The sequence below is a fragment of the Salvelinus namaycush genome, chromosome 32 (genome assembly GCF_016432855.1).
Source record: "Salvelinus namaycush isolate Seneca chromosome 32, SaNama_1.0, whole genome shotgun sequence".
In the NCBI taxonomy this organism is placed as follows: Eukaryota; Metazoa; Chordata; class Actinopteri; order Salmoniformes; family Salmonidae; genus Salvelinus; species Salvelinus namaycush.
Genome location: NC_052338.1, coordinates 6,758,204 through 6,776,706, shown reverse-complemented (window position 1 = coordinate 6,776,706; position 18,503 = coordinate 6,758,204). Strand labels below are relative to the sequence as shown.

The window sequence follows — 18,503 nt, the reverse complement described above, 5'->3', positions numbered from 1 at the left end:
ACGGACTCCCTCTTATCATTCTCTCATCCTTGCCATCCCTTCATCCCTCTCTCCGGCCCTAAAATCCCTCAACACCGGAGAAAGAAAAACAAAAATACCACAGAAAATACTCATTCATGGCACTTCTGACTCCCTGGCTTAAGAAAAAATGTTGGTCGGTTTGGTTTGGTCAGTTAGTATTCGTGCCGTTCAAAGTGGCCGCAAGTCCCAGGGTGCTTTGAAGTCCAACATACACAAGCTGGCATGGAGCTGACCCTCACTACTATATTTGAATTTGTTGTCATTTCTTCCCTCAAATGCCTTGCTAGCACACCACACACAGTATTGCAGTCAAACTGGAATGTGGTAAAGACAACTCGCAATCTGTTTAACAGGAAATGAAAACGTATAAAATACCTTAAACAACATTTCATGGGGTACATGTTTTGACAGTACACCTTAAGCTACAGCAGTCTACCTTTTTATGTTTTTAGTATTCGGTTTAAAGATACGGTACAATTGCTAATCAATGTGTTCTTCTGGCAGGTTTTGGCAGGTCATTCACTCCTTGTGGTTCCCCAGGATTCCAAACCACAGCTAAAACACTCCGCTGCCATGTCAGAGGTTCGCCCGATGCTTGAATGTTAGTGTTGGGATAGCGTGTCCAGTAAACCAAGTTTAGAGATATATATTTTTTCTTCTTAAATCTCATCAAATATATTCAGTGTGTGTATTTTTCATCACACTGAAGGGATTCCATGATATTTTCCCATGAAAGTAAGTGATCATGAGAAGATAAAGGGGAGGGAGATTTTAGAAAACCAAAAAGGGAGGAAGAGAGTTGGGAGAGGATGTGGGGGGAGAGAGAAGGGAGGAGGCTGTATGGGACACTCCCTCTTGGTGATGGACAACTCAAGCACTATTGAAGCGCCCTTACATGAGGTAAACTCTCAAAGGGCACATTACAGTACGCTGACAGGCATACTGGCATTGTTCTCCACTTGAAACAGGTGGTTTAGGGGATTTTTGGGGGGGAATACGAAAGGATAATACAAAAGCAAGGAATAGAAGACAAATTGCTCAACGTGCCAAGGATTTTAAGTAGGAGCTACACAAAGTTTGAGGAAGACATCTGGAAACATCTGGAGTTTGACACAAGTGGGCTAAACAAACAAACAAAGAATGTTTGATGGATAAAAAGTACCCCGGAATTGTGGATTAAAGAATGAAAGATTGAGAGGTGGACTGCAGATCATTTTTCCACTGAGGATCTGGTTCCTTGCGTGGGATCAGGTTGTTGTTTGCCAGCCGACTTTGAAGCACGGCAGGTGTGGTGTTTTTTTCCTCATCCTTCTGAAGACAGATTAGACTGAAAACAGGTCTGATTATTTGGTTCTCTTCTCAAATTCCAATGACTACCAATCCTGCCCTTTAACTTAACCACTTTCAACCTCCTTCAAATGTACATTTCTAAGACCAACGTCGTTTGTTTTTCATCAGAACATTAAAAAAGTTGTAATTATACCCTTGCTTTCATTTTTGTTTTCTGTGTGGTCGAAGAGAAAAGACGAGCAGTGGTTGGGACATTAAAGTAGTAGAAAGGGCAGAGGAAGGGAGAAGAGGGGAGATAAACAGAAGGAATTAAAGAAAGTAAACATCTCTGTGTCTACCGTTGATCTAAACAGCTCCCGTCACAAATCAGAGGTGCATTTTGTTAGTGACGGATACTTGTAAGACAGTTTGGCATACACAGACAGACGGGACATGCACATTTTCTGAGACCCTGGTGTGCGTTGCAGAGTACTATCTGCTCTTTTGGGGATTGAAGGTCAAGAGAACATAGACCAACCGAAGACTTGTAAGTTAGAAATAAAGAAAATATATAAGCGCCCGGGTAGAGCTTCTTCCACTATGTCAGCGGACACCTTGAAAGATCTCTCTCAAACCACAGAGCGCTTGGACAGACCAGACGCCTCCAGAACGTACATCTACACCCACGCCTGCCCATGCACAGGAAAAAGACGCATCCGTGACAACAACAACAGCACCTACAGACACCCTCTCCAACTCCCGCTCTTCCCTGTGGCTCTCATCCTCGTCCCCTTGCTGCTCTGTCTCTGGGGCCACCAGGCCCAAGGAGTCGTCCACTCCAGCTTCCGCCGCCTCAGCAGCCGAGAGAAGAAAGAGATGCAGAGGGAGATCCTGTCCATCCTGGGTCTACCGGGTCGGCCCAGACCCCATCCTCCCCTCCGACCGCCCTCCTCAGCCCCCCTCTTCATGCTGGACCTGTACCATGCTGTGTCGGCCGAGGGGGATGAGGGAAATGGAATAGGGAATGAGGTAGGGGGACTGGGGTTCGGCAGTCTGGACGGGTTGACGGGCCACGTCAGCCATGCCGCACTGCCCACTCTCAGCACACACACGCCGCCGCTGGGGACGGTGGTCAGCGAGGCCGATACGGTCATGAGCTTCGTTAATCTGGGTGAGCTACTGACCGTTGATACACCTGTAATTTTACATTTCTGTGTTTTAATTGGTTATTACTTTGTCTCGTTATCCAATTAGTTGGGAGTTTTTTTTTGTTCAGCCAATGGTCTCCCAGTAGTTATTTCAAAATAGAGGCCCCAGGGCCTGATCTGGCCCAAAACTTCTCCTGTGATCTTTTACATGTCTTGCAAAGAGCCAATGTAACTGAAAAAGGTCATCTAGCTCGAATTTTCAATGAGAAACTACGCCCACCTGGCAACCTTATGCAGTGTTGAACCAGTTCACCTCTCAGGGACAGACTTGTTATCACATGAGATACTTTTCCTGTGCTGCACCAGCCCAGACAGTAGACCAACTGATGCTTATCTGAAATGGCATAAAAATTAAACATCCTTTTCCCAATTGTTTCCTTCTGCTATCTCTCCTGGAATGAGATCAGAAACCTTGTTACCGTGGGGAAACGTGATTTCATGTTATTTCTCTTCACTACTTTTATAGACATTTTCCGTATTGCTTGAACACTTAATATGCTAGTTTCTCTTCGTATTTCTACAGTATTTGGACGTACATATTAATGTTTATTACTGCACCATATATGACTGTTTTTGTTATATATTTGTGTAATTACAGTGGCTTGTGAAAGTATTCACCCCTTTGGCATTTTTCCTATTTTGTTGCCTTACAACCTAGAATTAAAATTGATTTTTGGGGGGTTTGTATCATTTGATTTACACAACATGCCTACCACTTTGAAGATGCAAAAATATTTTTTCTTGTGAAACAAACAAGAAATAAGACAAAATAAATGAAAAACTTAAGCGTGTAGAACTATTCACTCCCCCAAAGTCAATACTTTGTAGAGCCACCTTTTGCAGCAATTACAGCTGCAAGTCTCTTGGGGTTTGTCTCTATAAGCTTGGCACATCTAGCCACTGGGCTTTTTGCCCATTCTTCAAGGGAAAACTGCTCCAGCTCCGTCAAATTGGATGGGTTCCACTGGTATAGTAATCGTTAAGTCAAACCACAGATTCTCAATTGGATTGAGGTCTGGGCTTTGACTAGGCCATTCCAAGACATTTAAATGTTTCCCCTTTAACCACTCGAGTGTTGCTTTAGCAGTAGGCTTAGGGTCATTGTCCTGCTGGAAGGTGAACCTCTGTCCCAGTCTCAAATCTCTTGAAGACTGAAACAGGTTTCGCTCAAGAATTTCCCTGTATTTAGCGCCATCCATCATTCCTTCAATTCTGACCAGTTTCCCAGTCCCTGCCAATGATAAACATCCCCACAGCATGATGCTGCCACTGCCATACTTCATTGTGGGGATGGTGTTCTCGGGGTGATGAGAAGTGCTGGGTTTGCACCAGACATAGCGTTTTCCTTGATGACCAAAAAGCTCAATTTTAGTCTCATCTGACCAGAGTTTCTTTAAGCAATGGCTTTTTCTGGCCACTCTTCCGTATAGCCCAGCTTTGTGGAGTGTACGGCTTAAAGTGGTACTATGGACAGATGCTCCAATCTCTGCTGTGGAGCTTTGCAACTCCTTCAGGGTTATCTTTGCCTCTCTGATTAATGCCCTCCTTGCCTGGTCCGTGAGTTTTGGTGGGCGGCCCACTCTTGGCAGGTTTGTTGTGGTGCCATATTTTTTAAATTTTTAATAATGGATTTAATATTGCTCCGTGGGATGTTCAAAGTTTCAATTTTTTTTATAACCCAACCCTGATCTGTACTTCTCCACAACTTTGTCCCTGACCTGTTTGGAGAGATCCTGCCGCTTGCTTGGTGGTGTTGCAGAATCTGGGGCCTTTCAGAACAAGCGTATATATACTGAGATCATGTGACAGACCATGTGACACTTAGATTGTACACAGGTGGACTTTATTATGTGACTTCTGAAGGTAATTGGTTGCACCAGATCTTATTTAGGAGCTTCATAGCGAAGAGGGTGAATACATAAGCACGCACCACTTTTCCCTTTAAAAAATATATATATATATAATTATTTTTTGAAACAAGTAATTTTTTTCATTTCACTTCACCAATTTGGACTATTTTGTGTATGTCCATTACCTGAAATCCAAATAAAAATCTATTTCAATTACAGGTTGTAATGCAACAAAATAGGAAAATGCCAAGGGAGATGAATACTTTTGCAAGGCACTGTACATGCCTTTCAGTTAATGTTTCATTTGATCTTATTTTGACAATGTCTGGTGTGATGCCTTGAACCACCATTTTAAAGCCATTTAACTAATCTAGAGAGTTTCTCAATTATAGCCCCTGTCAATTGGAATCACCCATCACACACACACCCTATCAATCCGAACCAGTCAAGGCCATGCAACCCGCTCAAGACCGTGCGTAGGGGACACAGCTGTAAGGAATTACAGGCCCCACTGACACACACACAGAAACGGAGAAACGGCCTCAGAATACTGCAGAAGGCCGCTCTAAAAATACAGCCCAACCTGTAGTTAGTGGTGTGTGTGTTGAGCAGCTGCTGTTGAAGGCCCTTAGTGTCTCTAATTACTGTATACTACAGAGACCGACCAGGGTTGTTACTCTGCTTTGCAGGGCTCCCTGTGGAGGACGTGTGTGTGTGTGTGTGAGAGAGAGATAGAGAGTGCGTGTGAGAGCATAGCGTGTCTTCAAGTATGTGTGTGTTCATGTACGTAGTCTCGCTTGAGACACTGCGGCTGTGGTGAGTGACCAGCGTTTGCGTGTCCATCCTTTTATTTCTCAGTCTTTCCCTATTGCCTCTTTCTCTCCCCTCTCTATATTATCGCTATCCAGTCCTCCTTCACTTGGCCTCGCCTGCTCACCTCGCGCCACACGTCTGCTCCGCTCCTCTCGTTCCCCCTATTTCCAATGACTCAGTCGCTCGCCTTCCAATCCTCCCATCTCCCTCCACACCTTCCCACTTCTGGTGCTCTTCTCTTTCCCTCGGTCTTCTCATTCACACACTTACATATTAGATGTATTGCTCTTTCGCCTCCCCCCTGCCCTTGTCCTCTTCTGTCCTTCTTGTGTCATGTGGGAATGTCTGCATCATACAATGAGAATATCTCTGTGTTTGTATTAGTCTTTTGAGGGCTTGTTGACTGGAGTGGAAGTAGTGTAGAAGTGAATATGAGGTGTTGTGCTGTTTACATGTGAAAATGTCAGTGGCCTTACATCGACCTTCCTCTCTCCTCCTCTCCCTCAGTGGAGCAGGAGCGGGACCTGCTGCAGCCACGGCCGTACTGGAAGGAGTTCCGTTTTGACCTGACGCCCCTCCCCCAGGGGGAGACAGTCACGGCTGCAGAGTTCCGCATTTACAAGACCCTGACCATGGGCCAGAGGGCCAACCGCACCCTGCACATCTCTGTCTACGAGATCCAACGGGAGAACAAACACAGGTTCCTGCCACTAGATCAACATAATATGTCTATTTAACGCTCTCTCCCTGACATGTTTATAGGATCGGGTTTGGTTTTTGCATGAAAAAAAGGATCAAGGATATCAAATAATCCCTTTTATATTCCCCTCGCTCTCGTTGAATACTCTTGTGTTCTCTCTATACACCATGGTTTGTTGCTGCGGCAAAATGCAATGTTTAAAAAGAATTGCAATTCAACTTGACCTCAAACAGCTCCTGGCAATAGAACTCATTTGGCCACGTTGTGGCTTGCGAGGACGTCTTGTACAAGAGCTGAAGCTCAGTGGCTGTCTCTCTGTTTGTTTGTCTCTACTGCATGGCCATACAACATGCTTTGTGTATCTCTCCAGAGGTTATCTCATGCCACTCCTCTACTTTCCTCAGAGAGCCAGAGCTGGTGCTGCTGGACATTCAGTCAGTGCCCGCGGGGCAGGAGGGCTGGCTGGCTTTTGACGTGACCTCTGCCAGCAACCGTTGGCTCCTGCACCCCCGCAGCAACCTGGGCATTCGTCTCTATGTGGAGACAGAGGAGGGTGAGCCTCATAGAGTTAATACTATGGTCAGGGTCAGGAAATGCTCTGCAGATGGGAAGGTTATTTCCCACAAAATTGATTTCTTGATTATTATGCCTTTGAATAAAGAGGCAAGTTAACTCAGAATACGACAGCAGTACCTGTGAAGTAACATAGTATGTGTTATTGTTTAGTAAATACATAGAAATGGAGATATGCTGTTTTGGTTTACCTCATGGTTATATCTCACACACACATTGTTTTCTCTCCATCAGACCGGTCCTTGTCAGCTGGGTGGGTAGGCTTGGTGGGTCGAAGGGGCCCCCGCTCCAAACAGCCCTTCATGGTGACCTTCTTCAGAGCCAGCCAGGTCCCCTGTCGCCCCCCACGCGCCCTGAAACCCAACCCCCGCAAGAGGAAGCCCAAATATGACCTGCCCCTGCCCAGTATACATGGTGAGGTCCTACAAGGTCAGGGGACAACACTGGTTTTAGGTCTTGTTGTGAAGCTTGTTTAAAGGCATAGTTAATCCAAATTACTAAATTAATTAAGTTGTGTTTACATTTAATTGTGTCTTTATTGTAAATCCAATGCATCCAAAGTGTGCTTTACAGTCTGTCCTGTCTCAAAACATATTGTTTGGTCCCTTTCAGATCACAGCCACGTCAACAGTGGGCGTCAGGCTTGTAAGAGACATGAATTATATGTGAGCTTTAGTGACCTAGGCTGGAAGGTAAGCTTCTGTCTCCCTGAACTACTCATTCTACTGAATAGATAATATCATGAGCTAACATTCTATCACACAATTAGTGTTTTTAGGGAAGCAAGGCATTTGTGTAGTACGTGCATTGTAGTGTATGTATTTCTGATAGAAATATAGTCTGTTCTAGTCATTCTATTTCTATGGTATTCTCTCCATTAGGACTGGGTCCTGGCTCCTACGGGTTACTCTGCCTTCTACTGTGATGGAGAATGCCTATACCCTCTGGGGTCCTGCATGAACGCCACCAACCACGCTATGATCCAACTAGTGGTCAGTATGCACTACTACACCCTCTCTCACATGAACGATAACATTGGTTTCAGTGGGAAAGACGGTAATTGGCTCAGACATTAATGGGAAACATGGCAAATTGAAAGTAAAATACCCATGTTAACTGTCTTAAAGTAGAGTACAGATAGTGAGAAGTTACATTCAAGACTGAAATGGTCGACTTTATACTATATGCCTGCTCTTTAAATGACAGACTGACCAGGTAAAACTATGATCCTTTATTGATGTCACTTATTAAACCCACTTCAACTAGTGTAGATGAAGGGGAGGAGACAGGTTAAAGAATGATGTTTCAGCATTGAGAAAATTGAGACGTGGATTGTGTATGTGTGCCATTCAGAGGGTGAATGGGCAAGACAAAAGATTTAAGTGACTTTGAACAGGGTATTTAAGTGCCTTTGAACAGGGTATGGTAGTAGGTGTATCAAGAATGGTCCACCACCCAAAGGACATTGAACAAATTTGACACAACTGTGGGAAGTATTGGAGTCAACATGGGCCAGCATCCCTGTGGAACACTTTCAACAGCTTGTAGAGTCAGTACAGTATCACACATCACAATACAATGCCATAAAGTGTGGGCCTGTAGTACCTTTAAATCAACTAAACTGTGTTGTTTATTTCCATATGCAAAGAATAAAGCATAATTGTTCATGTAATATTAGCCTCATAACTCCAGGAAGAGGAAATAGTGATGAAACAATCAAGTAAATGAAAAGACAGAGACAAAAACTTTTGAACTACTAGTTATTTTATTTAAAATGTAAAATTCCGTGCAAAGTAATGTAGTGCATTAGTGTCTAGATCGCTGTTAGGTGGCAAAGCGTCACAAGAATCCTGTGGGGAGAGAAAACAAGAGAATACATTAATTTAATGGGTGTTAACTAATCACGGTTCAACGAAGCACTTCAAGTCCTCAAATCCTGAGAGAGAGAGAGAGAGTGTGGCGTTTCAGATCTCTGCAGTAAGACTACATGCTGGCCATGAGGTTCTCCAGGTGGTACTCCAGGAGTCTGGAGAGCTCAGTGACCAGAGACACTGGGTTAAAGTACCAGGCCAGCTGCTGCCCAAACATGTCATCTAGCAGAGCCATCAGCCCGCCCTGAAGAGAACACCACACAACACATAGATAATGGCTCTGAGTTACTAGCTTACCAAGAGGAAAGAGACAATGAGAGTTACTCCCTGTAAAACATCATTGAAACCCTGTTAATCAGGAAAAAGTAAACTAGGAATAAGGAAGTAAACTCTTGACTCTTACATTGAGCAGCAGCAGGTATCTCTCAGCCTTTGGCTCAATGCTGGCAGCAGCAGGCAGGAAGGAGTACAGGAGAGCATACAGACGCTCCATGAACCCACCAGGGTGCTAAAGGAAACAGAGGAGGAGAAGAGAAATTGAAGTGAAATTGCCAAGAGAGAGACATCGAAACATGTACCAGTGAGATGCTACTTACCACCATCAGGGACTTCTGAGCTGTCATCATCCCAAACATCACCAGTTCAAAGAGGACATCTATCAGGTTAACATGATGGATCTAGGACAAGAAAACAGGAATGATTTCAAATAGATCAGATACTGTGATGTATAAAAGACATGCATGTGGAAGAACTCAAAGTGAGACATGAAAGAGTTAATGAACTCACCTTTGCCTCAGCCAGCTCCCTCTCAATGTCAATCTTCTTGGAGGGGTCACTCAGGTAGTCCACAAAGTCCTTATAGGCACGGATGAATTCGGCCTCGTCCTATCACCAATCAAAGAGCATTGATGTTAGTGAACAGAACACATTTCCCACTGAGGACGCTCTCTTTCCCTTGAATGAATAATGAGTTAGTGAGCTACCATGTGGTGGGCCTGAACCAGTGCGCCCATTATGACCTTTCCCGCCACAAACAGATGGTTCCTGCTCAGGGTGGAACCAAGCAGTGTCTAGAGAAGAGGGAAGAGTTAGGGTGAGACACCCATCTTCCTCTAAGAAACAGACAGAACAAGAAGATACAGAGAGTAAAAAAAAAAAAAAGTGGGTCCACTCACAGTGAAGGCCTGACGCAGGGAGACGAGCCTCAGGGCGATGTCCTCCACTCTCTTGGTGGTAAGGTAGAGGCTGTGGGAGGGAGGGAATGGAGCATGTCAACCATTAGAGTCAATGGGGATAACAGCATGGTGACCACTATCCTTCAGCATCTGACAAGCCCAGACTACACAGACATTTAGAGGAACTCACTTTAGCAGAGGAACCTCCCTCTCCTCAGGCAGCAGGTCCTCCTCCCAGCCCTACTACAACAACAGAACAAACATTCAACATCAGTGACCAATGCAATGACATGACAAACAATGGGTCAATGGAAGGATCTTAATGCTACTAGTCAATAGAATGTGTAGCTGTGTGTCTAACATCTGACCTCATAGCAGTTGTGGCCCTCAGGCTCTGGCTCAGTGAACTGCTGATTGGTGGGCGTAGAGACGGAGGCAGCCTCCGACCACGCCGAGGAGGAGAGCAGCCCGTCCAGCCCCATGTGGAGAGTGGCGTACACCACCGAGACATCAGTCTGCTGCTCCAAAAACACACACAACACACCTGTTTACCACACACACACCTTATTAGAAAACAGAGCATATCTAATGGAAAAATGCACAGTAATTGGTATTCTATATACATAGGAAAACCTTTATGTACCTGGTAGCAGCCAAGCGTCACGTCCACAGACGTTTCGTGGCGGAGGTGAGATGCATACTGGGTCACCCTGCCAGCCACATACTGACAGAGAGAGACGACATGTTAAGGCCAAATGGAATAAGTGAAGAAAAGCCTAATCTAATACTATTTCAGTAGTATTTACATCTTACCTGGATCCAAGTGACGGACTGCACCTTGGTGGCACAGTAGGGGATGCCCTCTGGACTAAGCCTGGCTGTCTCCTTGGAGATGGCCCACACCAGTTGAGTCTCCAGGCCTCGAACCCTACTCACATGGTGCATCCTCACCACCACCTGCTGTGGAGAGAAACAACAAGTAACATCAACAAAACAACATCAGCCATCGCTGTAACACATTTCCATCAAGATCACATGACTCTGACAATGTAGATTAGGACTAGGTAGTTACAAAGACACATACCTGGGATCCCCCACGCATGTAGGTGATAATGGGGCTGATGAACTGGAAAGTTCTCCAAGCTTTAGCCACCGGACCGGCATTGTTCTGCACAAGAGGGGGGTGACATTACAATACATTCAGGTTAGAAACAGAAAACATTGTAACGGTGATGTGACTCTGTGTGGTTCTCTTACCCTGATCACAACAGGCCCACAGTACAGGGGGCTGAACCTAATCGGTATCAGCTGCCAATTACCAGTGGCCTCCTAAAGCAGACAACAAAGATTTTAAGAATGAATATGTGGGATACTTTTCAAACATAAAACCAAAAACTTTCTGAAAAGCGTACCTCAAGGATAGTCGGCACATCCTCAAGGATGATGGCAACATCCTGGACATGAAGGATAACTGGCAGCGGTGGCACATCCAACTGGACCTCATCCAGTACAGTTGATTCTAAAATGAGGAAAAGGAATACAAACAAACAATTATTAGGACGTAAAACGTAGCACGCTAGCTAGTACTACTAGCAAAAGTGCATCGCTTAGCAACAATTACTAAAGTTAACGTTAGCTTGCAAGTCAAGATTACAGAAATACACAACATTTCACAAATTACATTGTCAATGTTGAATGTGGTAAAATAAGAAGTTTAAAACTCCACATACCCTCTTCCAAGTCGCTGTCGCTGTCCACCTCCCGACGATCGCGAACCCTGCAAAACGGAAAAACAACACAAAAACAACCCACAAATGAATTTGAACAACCTGTCGACGCAGTAGGCTGCGGACGTCCTCGCACTCTCTCCGTCAATCTTGAAAAGCACCCAGGCATTTTCCAGTCGATGTTTCAATCTCAGGTCTCACAAATCAGTCAAGTTTGTTGTTGTTGAACAGCAAATTGAAGTTGTTCTTGTTTTCGAACAGAAAACGTTCAATAGAACGCCGATATGTTCTAACGGTTAGATGTCTCATGGCAACACATATATTTGAAAATTGTTGTTTACAAAAATTGACAGCTGTGTTGCCATAGAAACGAGTTTGGAACTCTATGGTTACCATTAGAATCCTATACAATTCCTGGTCATCATTCTAATTCTATTGACCCTATTTTGTCACCAGAGGCTTTCCTATGTTGTGTGTGTATAATATAAAATAAAAAGACCAAATGTTGTTTTTTTAAGTCACTGGCTAGGTCAATGGCCTATTGAAATGTTTTAGCTTGTTTCATGGAAGTTGTTGTTGAACTTCTGAAAGTCTAGGCTATGCCTCAGTGGGCTATAAAGTCTTGTGGAGCACAGACAACCCGGGGTTAAAACATATTGACCACATTCAGACAAGGGGGGTAAAGCCACAGCCCACTGAGGTAGGAGAGCACTGAAGCATCTGAATAATAATAATCCATATCTCTTTTATAAACAGGATATTATCATTGATTATATCAAAGTGTATGTACGAATAAGTCAGTCTGACCTTTTTTCATGGTAGGTTCACCTTTTGAAGCCGGATGAGGTTCCAAAAGCGTGCTGCGCACCCACCAAGCTCAGTCCCATCTCTGTACTCTTCTACGACGACAACAACAATGTGATCCTAAAGAAGCATCGCAACATGGTGGTCAAGACCTGTGGATGCCTGTGACATCTGTGGTGGCCCATCTATTCTACATCATTTTAATAAACTTCACTACCATTGTTCCAAAAGATACAAACAGGGTAATATACCTTGCAACCAGCAGTTGACAGCAATAATCTGGCAATATGCATTTACACTGAACAAAAATATAAATGCAACATGCAACAATTTCAACGATTTTACTGAGTTATAGTTCATATAAGGAAATCAGTCAATTAAAATATGTTCTTTAGGCCCTAATCTATGGATTTCACATGACTTTAAAATGAAGATAGAAGCGTGGATCAGAAAACCAGTCAGTATCTGGTGTGGCCACCATTTGCCTCATGCAGCGGGACACATTTAATTTAATAAGTTTTTGTTATTTAACTAGGCAAGTCAGTTAAGAACAAATCCTTATTTACAATGTCGCCCTACCCCGGCCAAACCCGACGACGCTGGGCCAATTGTGCGCCGCCCGATGGGACTCCCAATCGTGACCGGATATCATGCAGCCTGGATTCCAACCAGGGACTGCAGTGACGCCTCTTGCACTGAGATGCAGTAACTTAGACCGCTGCGCCATTCGGGAGCCCACATCTCCTTAGCATAGTTGATCAGGCTGTTGATTGAGGCCTGTGGAATGTTGTCCCACTCGTCTTCAATGTATTTTTAAAGTTGCGGGAAGTGGAACATGCTGTCGTGCACGTCGATCCAGAGCATCCCAAACATGCTTGTGGGTATGCAGGACATGGAAGAATTGGGACATTTTCAGCTCCCAGGAATTGTGTACAGATCCTTGCGAAATGGGACCGCGCATTAACATGCTGAAATATGAGGTGATGGCAGAGGATTACTGGCACAGCAATGGGCCTCAGGATCTCATAGCGGTATCTCTGTGCATTCAAATTGCCATCGATAAAATGCAATTGTGTTCGTTGTCCGTAGCTTATGCTGAACCATACCATAACCCCACTGCCACCATGGGGCACTCTGTTCACAACATTGATATCAGCAAACCGCTCGCCCATGCGACGCGGGATTCATCCTTGAAGAGCACACTTCTTCAGCGTGCCAGTAGCCATCGAAGGTGAGCATCTGCCCACTGAAGTCAGTTATGATGCCGAACTGCAGTAAGATCAAGACCCTGGTGAGTATGACAAGCACGCAGATGGCCTTCCCTGTGACGGTTTCTGACAGTTTGTGCAGAAATTCTTCAGTTGTGCAATCCCACAGTTGCATCAGCTATCCGGGTGTCTGATCTCAGACGATCCAGCAGGTGAAGAAGCCGGATGTGGAGGTCCTGGGCTGGCGTGGTTACACGTGGTCTGCGGTTGTGAGGCCGGTTGGATATAAAGCCAAATTCTCTAAAACGACATGGTAGAGAAAGGAATATTAAATTCTCTTGCAACAGCTCTGGTGGCCATTCCTGCAGTCAGTAGGTGGATGGATTATCTTGGCAAAGGAGAAATGCTCACTAACAGGGATGTAAACAAATTGGTGCACAACATTTGAAAGAAATATGCTTTTTGTACATATGGAACATTTCTGGGATCTTTTATTTCAGCTCATGAAACATGGGACCAACACCTAATATGTGGCGTTTATATATTTGTTCAGTATAATATATTGATTTTGAGTGTGAGAATGGTATATGAATAACACCCATTGCCTCTTTCATAAAGAAGGATAACCATACTTCACTCTTAAACTATTCAAATCTACAGTAATTCAGATAATTACATCACCCTTTGTCATATATTATATGTATCCAATCAAAGCTGTAAAGTACTGTGACATAAGTACAATGCTAAATTTCTACCCTTTTGATGGCTATGTTGTCTTGTTGAACCATGAATTTCTCATTGTCTCTTTTAGATGTACTACACATGGTTAAATTAAAACACTAACTATATGGACTATAAGTTTGTGCATTTCTTTAGTTCTACCTGTAACCAGTACACCTTAGTAGCAATTGAAAATGTCAAATTTTTATTATCAAAACATTTTTGCCGTTTTTCTATGTACAGAGGATCCAATACACAGGAATGTGTCATTGTTAATATATTTATGGAGGACTGTGTACTGCTATATTTGTAATAAAATAAACTAGAATATTTATTGCAGAAGTGAGAGTAAATGCCAGTGAACACAGACCTCCAGAAACTGATTGACACTCCTATCCTAGACAGTGTCACCACTCTTCAGCTACATAGCATTGCAGTATGTTGGAAATGCATTTGAAAATACTTATAAGTATGCATTAGTCTGGTATCTGTATAGACGGAATGCATATTCTCTCACACACACAAAACGTATTCACTGCTTTCCTTCTGAATGGATCAAATAGGCAGAGGAATGCTTTTATATATATTTAGACATTTCTTGGAAATGGTCAAATGCAAAATACAATTGTTACAACGTGTCCAGGAGTCTCAGTATTTTGTCTCTTGACACCATTTAGTTCCAGTTGCAGCGCTCTAATCGTGGTCATCCTGTGTCTGTGAATCACAACATTAAAGGCGATGAGTGACAACATATCCACAATATTGAGTAATACAATATACAACTTTAGCATAGGGAAAGAGTTTGCTTCTAACATGTATAGTGGGAGTCTGAATGATGAGAGCATCTTAACCCAGCTGTAGGTCCATTGTGTGTGTTGGTCTTTTAAGCCTCAACATCATCCAGCTCTGGGGGCATTGGGGATGCTTGCGCTCAAAGTGCTGCATAAATGACTAAGGAATGGAGGATATCAACAATTGTTGGCTGAGACTGACTGGTGACAAACGATAACAAAGCAATAAGATGCATCAAACTACTCCACATAACAGGCCAGTACAATGGTCTAGACACGAAGAGAAATCTAAAAGGTAGGGATGTCAAACGTTCAGGCTGCTGTACAGACTATGGAGGCTCTAGTCTAGAGCACCCGGTTAAATTGGGTTTGAGAGCATACGCTCTAAATCACAGGTGTCAAACTCATTCCACGGGGGGCCGAGTGTCTGCGGGTTTTCGCTCCTCCCTTGTACTTGATTGATGAATTAACATCACTAATTAGTTAGGAACTCCCCACACCTGGTTGTCTAGGGCTTTATTGAAAGGAAAAACCAAAAACCTGCAGACACTAGGCCCTCCGTGGAATGAGTTTGACACCCCTGCTCTAAATGGTAAAATGAGTGAGAAAGAGATGTCATTGTTGCAATAGTTTGTGTGTGGGCAACATACTACCATCTTAAATGTATATGTTAAATTATTTTGCCATAGTAAATTATATATTACACTAATTTCCCACAAGCCTGCATTTTCACCCCATAAAATCTTGTGGAATTACACATCCATTTCACCTCAGATTGTTGATGCTAGTATAAAAGTGTATAGTTTAAGATGACATATGATTGATTGCTTAAAACAGATCAATATCTTTGGTTTTGTACCGATGATTTTGTCACAAGCGCTGGGTTATACAGGACTTAGAAATGCCACATAAGTTAATGAAATGGCACAGAAAATTAAACGCTGTCTCTCTATAAAAGTCGATGGCCACACACCAATACAGTCAAACTGTCACTTAAATAGCAGCCAACCGTTGTCACTGTTGATATCCTACGTGATTCGTTTGAAGTTAAATAACAAAAAAGTGGTCTGTTTCCTACCGAAATCAACACCTGACATTCCAAGATAAAAATGTAATTCCTCTACAAGTTCATCTAACCAACCGTGTATAGGTTATTCCAAGTGTGAATAGTGTTACTTCAAACAGCGCTACACCACAAACATTTAACCCCCATTCTATTGATTTCAGCATGAAGTCGGCTGACGTAAAAGGTCTTTATAAATACATTTGATTGATTGACGTTTTTAACAAAAAAGTATTGCATTACACTTACCGCGTGGAAACCCACTTAAAACATAATGCAACAATTCAAAACGTAGGCCTAGCTAGCTGTCTCTTACAAATTGTCCTCTAAACAGTGATGTAAACATTATTATACCCTCTGGGTTCCTGCATGAACGCCACCAACCACGCTATGATCCAACTAGTGGTCAGTATGCACTACTACACCCTCTCTCACATGAACGATAACATTGGTTTCAGTGGGAAAGACGGTAATTGGCTCAGACATTAATGGAAAATATGGAAAATTTAAAGTAAAAGTCTACAATGGCAGACTCTTAACCACCCAAAGGACATTGAACAAATTTGACACAACTGTGGGAAGCATTGGAGTCAACATGGGCCAGCATCCCTGTAGAACACTTTCGAAAGCTTGTAGAGTCAGTACAGTACCACACATCACAATACAATGCCATAAAGTAAATGAAAAGACAGAGACAAATGCTTTTGAACTACTAGTTATTTTATTTAAAAATGTAAAATTCAGTGCAAAGTAATGTAGTGCATTAGTGTCTAGATCCCTGTTAGGTGGCAAAGTGTCACAAGAATCCTGTGGGGAGAGAAAACAAGAGAATACATTAATTTAATGGGTGTTAACTAATCACAGTTCAACGAACCACTTCAAATCCTGAGAGAGAGAGAGAGAGAGAGAGAGAGAGGGAGAGAGAAAGATGGACAGAGAGAGAGAGAGAAAGATGGACAGAGAGAGAGAGAGAGAGAGAGAGAGTGGCGTTTCAGATCTCTGCAGTAAGACTACATGCTGGCCATGAGGTTCTCCAGGTGGTACTCCAGGAGTCTGGAGAGCTCAGTGACCAGAGACACTGGGTTAGAGTACCAGGCCAGCTGCTGCCCAAACATGTCATCTAGCAGAGCCATCAGCCCACCCTGAAGAGAACACCACACAACACATAGATAATGGCTCTGAGTTACTAGCTTATCAAGAGGAAAGAGACAATGAGAGTTACTCCCTGTAAAACGTCATTGAAACCCTGTTAATCAAGAAAAAGTCAACTAGGAATAAGGAAGTAAACTCTTGACTCTTACATTGAGCAGCAGCAGGTATCTCTCAGCCTTTGGCTCAATGCTGGCAGCAGCAGGCAGGAAGGAGTACAGGAGAGCGTACAGACGCTCCATGAACCCACCAGGGTGCTAAAAGAAACAGAGGAGGAGAAGAGAAATTGAAGTGAAATTGCCAAGAGAGAGACATCGAAACATCTACCAGTGAGATGCTACTTACCACCATCAGGGACTTCTGAGCTGTCATCATCCCAAACATCACCAGTTCAAAGAGGACATCTATCAGGTTAACATGATGGATCTAGGACAAGAAAACAGGAATGATTTCAAATAGATCAGATACTGTGATGTATAAAAGACATGCATGTGGAAGAACTCAAAGTGAGACATGAAAGAGTTAATGAACTCACCTTTGCCTCAGCCAGCTCCCTCTCAATGTCAATCTTCTTGGAGGGGTCACTCAGGTAGTCCACAAAGTCGTTATAGGCACGGATGAATTCGGCCTCGTCCTATCACCAAGCAAAGAGCATTGATGTTAGTGAACAGAACACATTTCCCACTGAGGACGCTCTCTTTCCCTTGAATGAATAATGAGTTAGTGAGCTACCATGTGGTGGGCCTGAACCAGTGCGCCCATTATGACCTTTCCCGCCACAAACAGATGGTTCCTGCTCAGGGTGGAACCAAGCAGTGTCTAGAGAAGAGGGAAGAGTTAGGGTGAGACACCCAACTTCCTCTAAGAGACAGACAGAACAAGAAGATACAGAGAGTAAAAAAAAAAAAAAGTGGGTCCACTCACAGTGAAGGCCTGACGCAGGGAGACGAGCCTCAGGGCGATGTCCTCCACTCTCTTGGTGGTAAGGTAGAGGCTGTGGGAGGGAGGGAATGGAGCATGTCAACCATTAGAGTCAATGGGGATAACAGCATGGTGACCACTATCCTTCAGCATCTGACAAGCCCAGACTACACAGACATTTAGAGGAACTCACTTTAGCAGAGGAACCTCCCTCTCCTCAGGCAGCAGGTCCTCCTCCCAGCCCTACAACAACAGAACAAACATTCAACATCAGTGACCAATGCAATGACATGACAAACAATGGGTCAATGGAAGGATCTTAATGCTACTAGTCAATAGAATGTGTAGCTGTGTGTCTAACATCTGACCTCATAGCAGTTGTGGCCCTCAGGCTCTGGCTCAGTGTACTGCTGATTGGTGGGCGTAGAGATGGAGGCAGCCTCCGACCACGCCGAGGAGGAGAGCAGCCCGTCCAGCCCCATGTGGAGAGTGGCGTACACAACCGAGACATCAGTCTGCTGCTCCAAAAACACACACAACACACCTGTTTACCACACACACACGTTATTAGAAAACAGAGCATATCTAATGGAAAAATGCACAGTAATTGGTATTCTATATACATAGGAAAACCTTTATT

General features: G+C 43.7%; 1 protein-coding gene and 4 long non-coding RNA genes across 5 annotated transcripts; 1 reads left to right on the top strand and 4 right to left on the bottom strand.

Annotated features, from left to right (window-relative positions):
- The first annotated feature begins 1,890 nt into the window (after positions 1–1,890).
- Positions 1,891–12,179, top strand: LOC120026772 (bone morphogenetic protein 8B-like). Its single transcript, XM_038971489.1, has 7 exons — positions 1,891–2,461; positions 5,669–5,861; positions 6,266–6,414; positions 6,669–6,863; positions 7,047–7,126; positions 7,316–7,426; positions 12,030–12,179. Exons 1-7 carry the CDS (start codon positions 1,891–1,893, stop codon positions 12,177–12,179), a joined length of 1,449 nt encoding a protein of 482 aa, XP_038827417.1.
- LOC120027316 lies at positions 8,759–9,160 on the bottom strand. Its single transcript, XR_005473283.1, has 3 exons — positions 9,092–9,160; positions 8,902–8,982; positions 8,759–8,813 (listed from the first exon to the last, which is right to left on the bottom strand). It is a non-coding gene; the product is annotated as an uncharacterized LOC120027316 (long non-coding RNA).
- LOC120027315 lies at positions 9,485–9,936 on the bottom strand. The gene is made up of 3 exons (XR_005473282.1): positions 9,849–9,936; positions 9,671–9,720; positions 9,485–9,550 (listed from the first exon to the last, which is right to left on the bottom strand). It is a non-coding gene; the product is annotated as an uncharacterized LOC120027315 (long non-coding RNA).
- On the bottom strand, positions 10,158–10,752 carry LOC120027317. The gene is made up of 3 exons (XR_005473284.1): positions 10,565–10,752; positions 10,294–10,440; positions 10,158–10,204 (listed from the first exon to the last, which is right to left on the bottom strand). It is a non-coding gene; the product is annotated as an uncharacterized LOC120027317 (long non-coding RNA).
- A 5,691-nt stretch (positions 12,180–17,870) lies between the features above and the next one.
- LOC120027338 lies at positions 17,871–18,268 on the bottom strand. The gene is made up of 3 exons (XR_005473286.1): positions 18,232–18,268; positions 18,057–18,106; positions 17,871–17,936 (listed from the first exon to the last, which is right to left on the bottom strand). It is a non-coding gene; the product is annotated as an uncharacterized LOC120027338 (long non-coding RNA).
- Between the last annotated feature and the right edge of the window lie 235 nt (positions 18,269–18,503).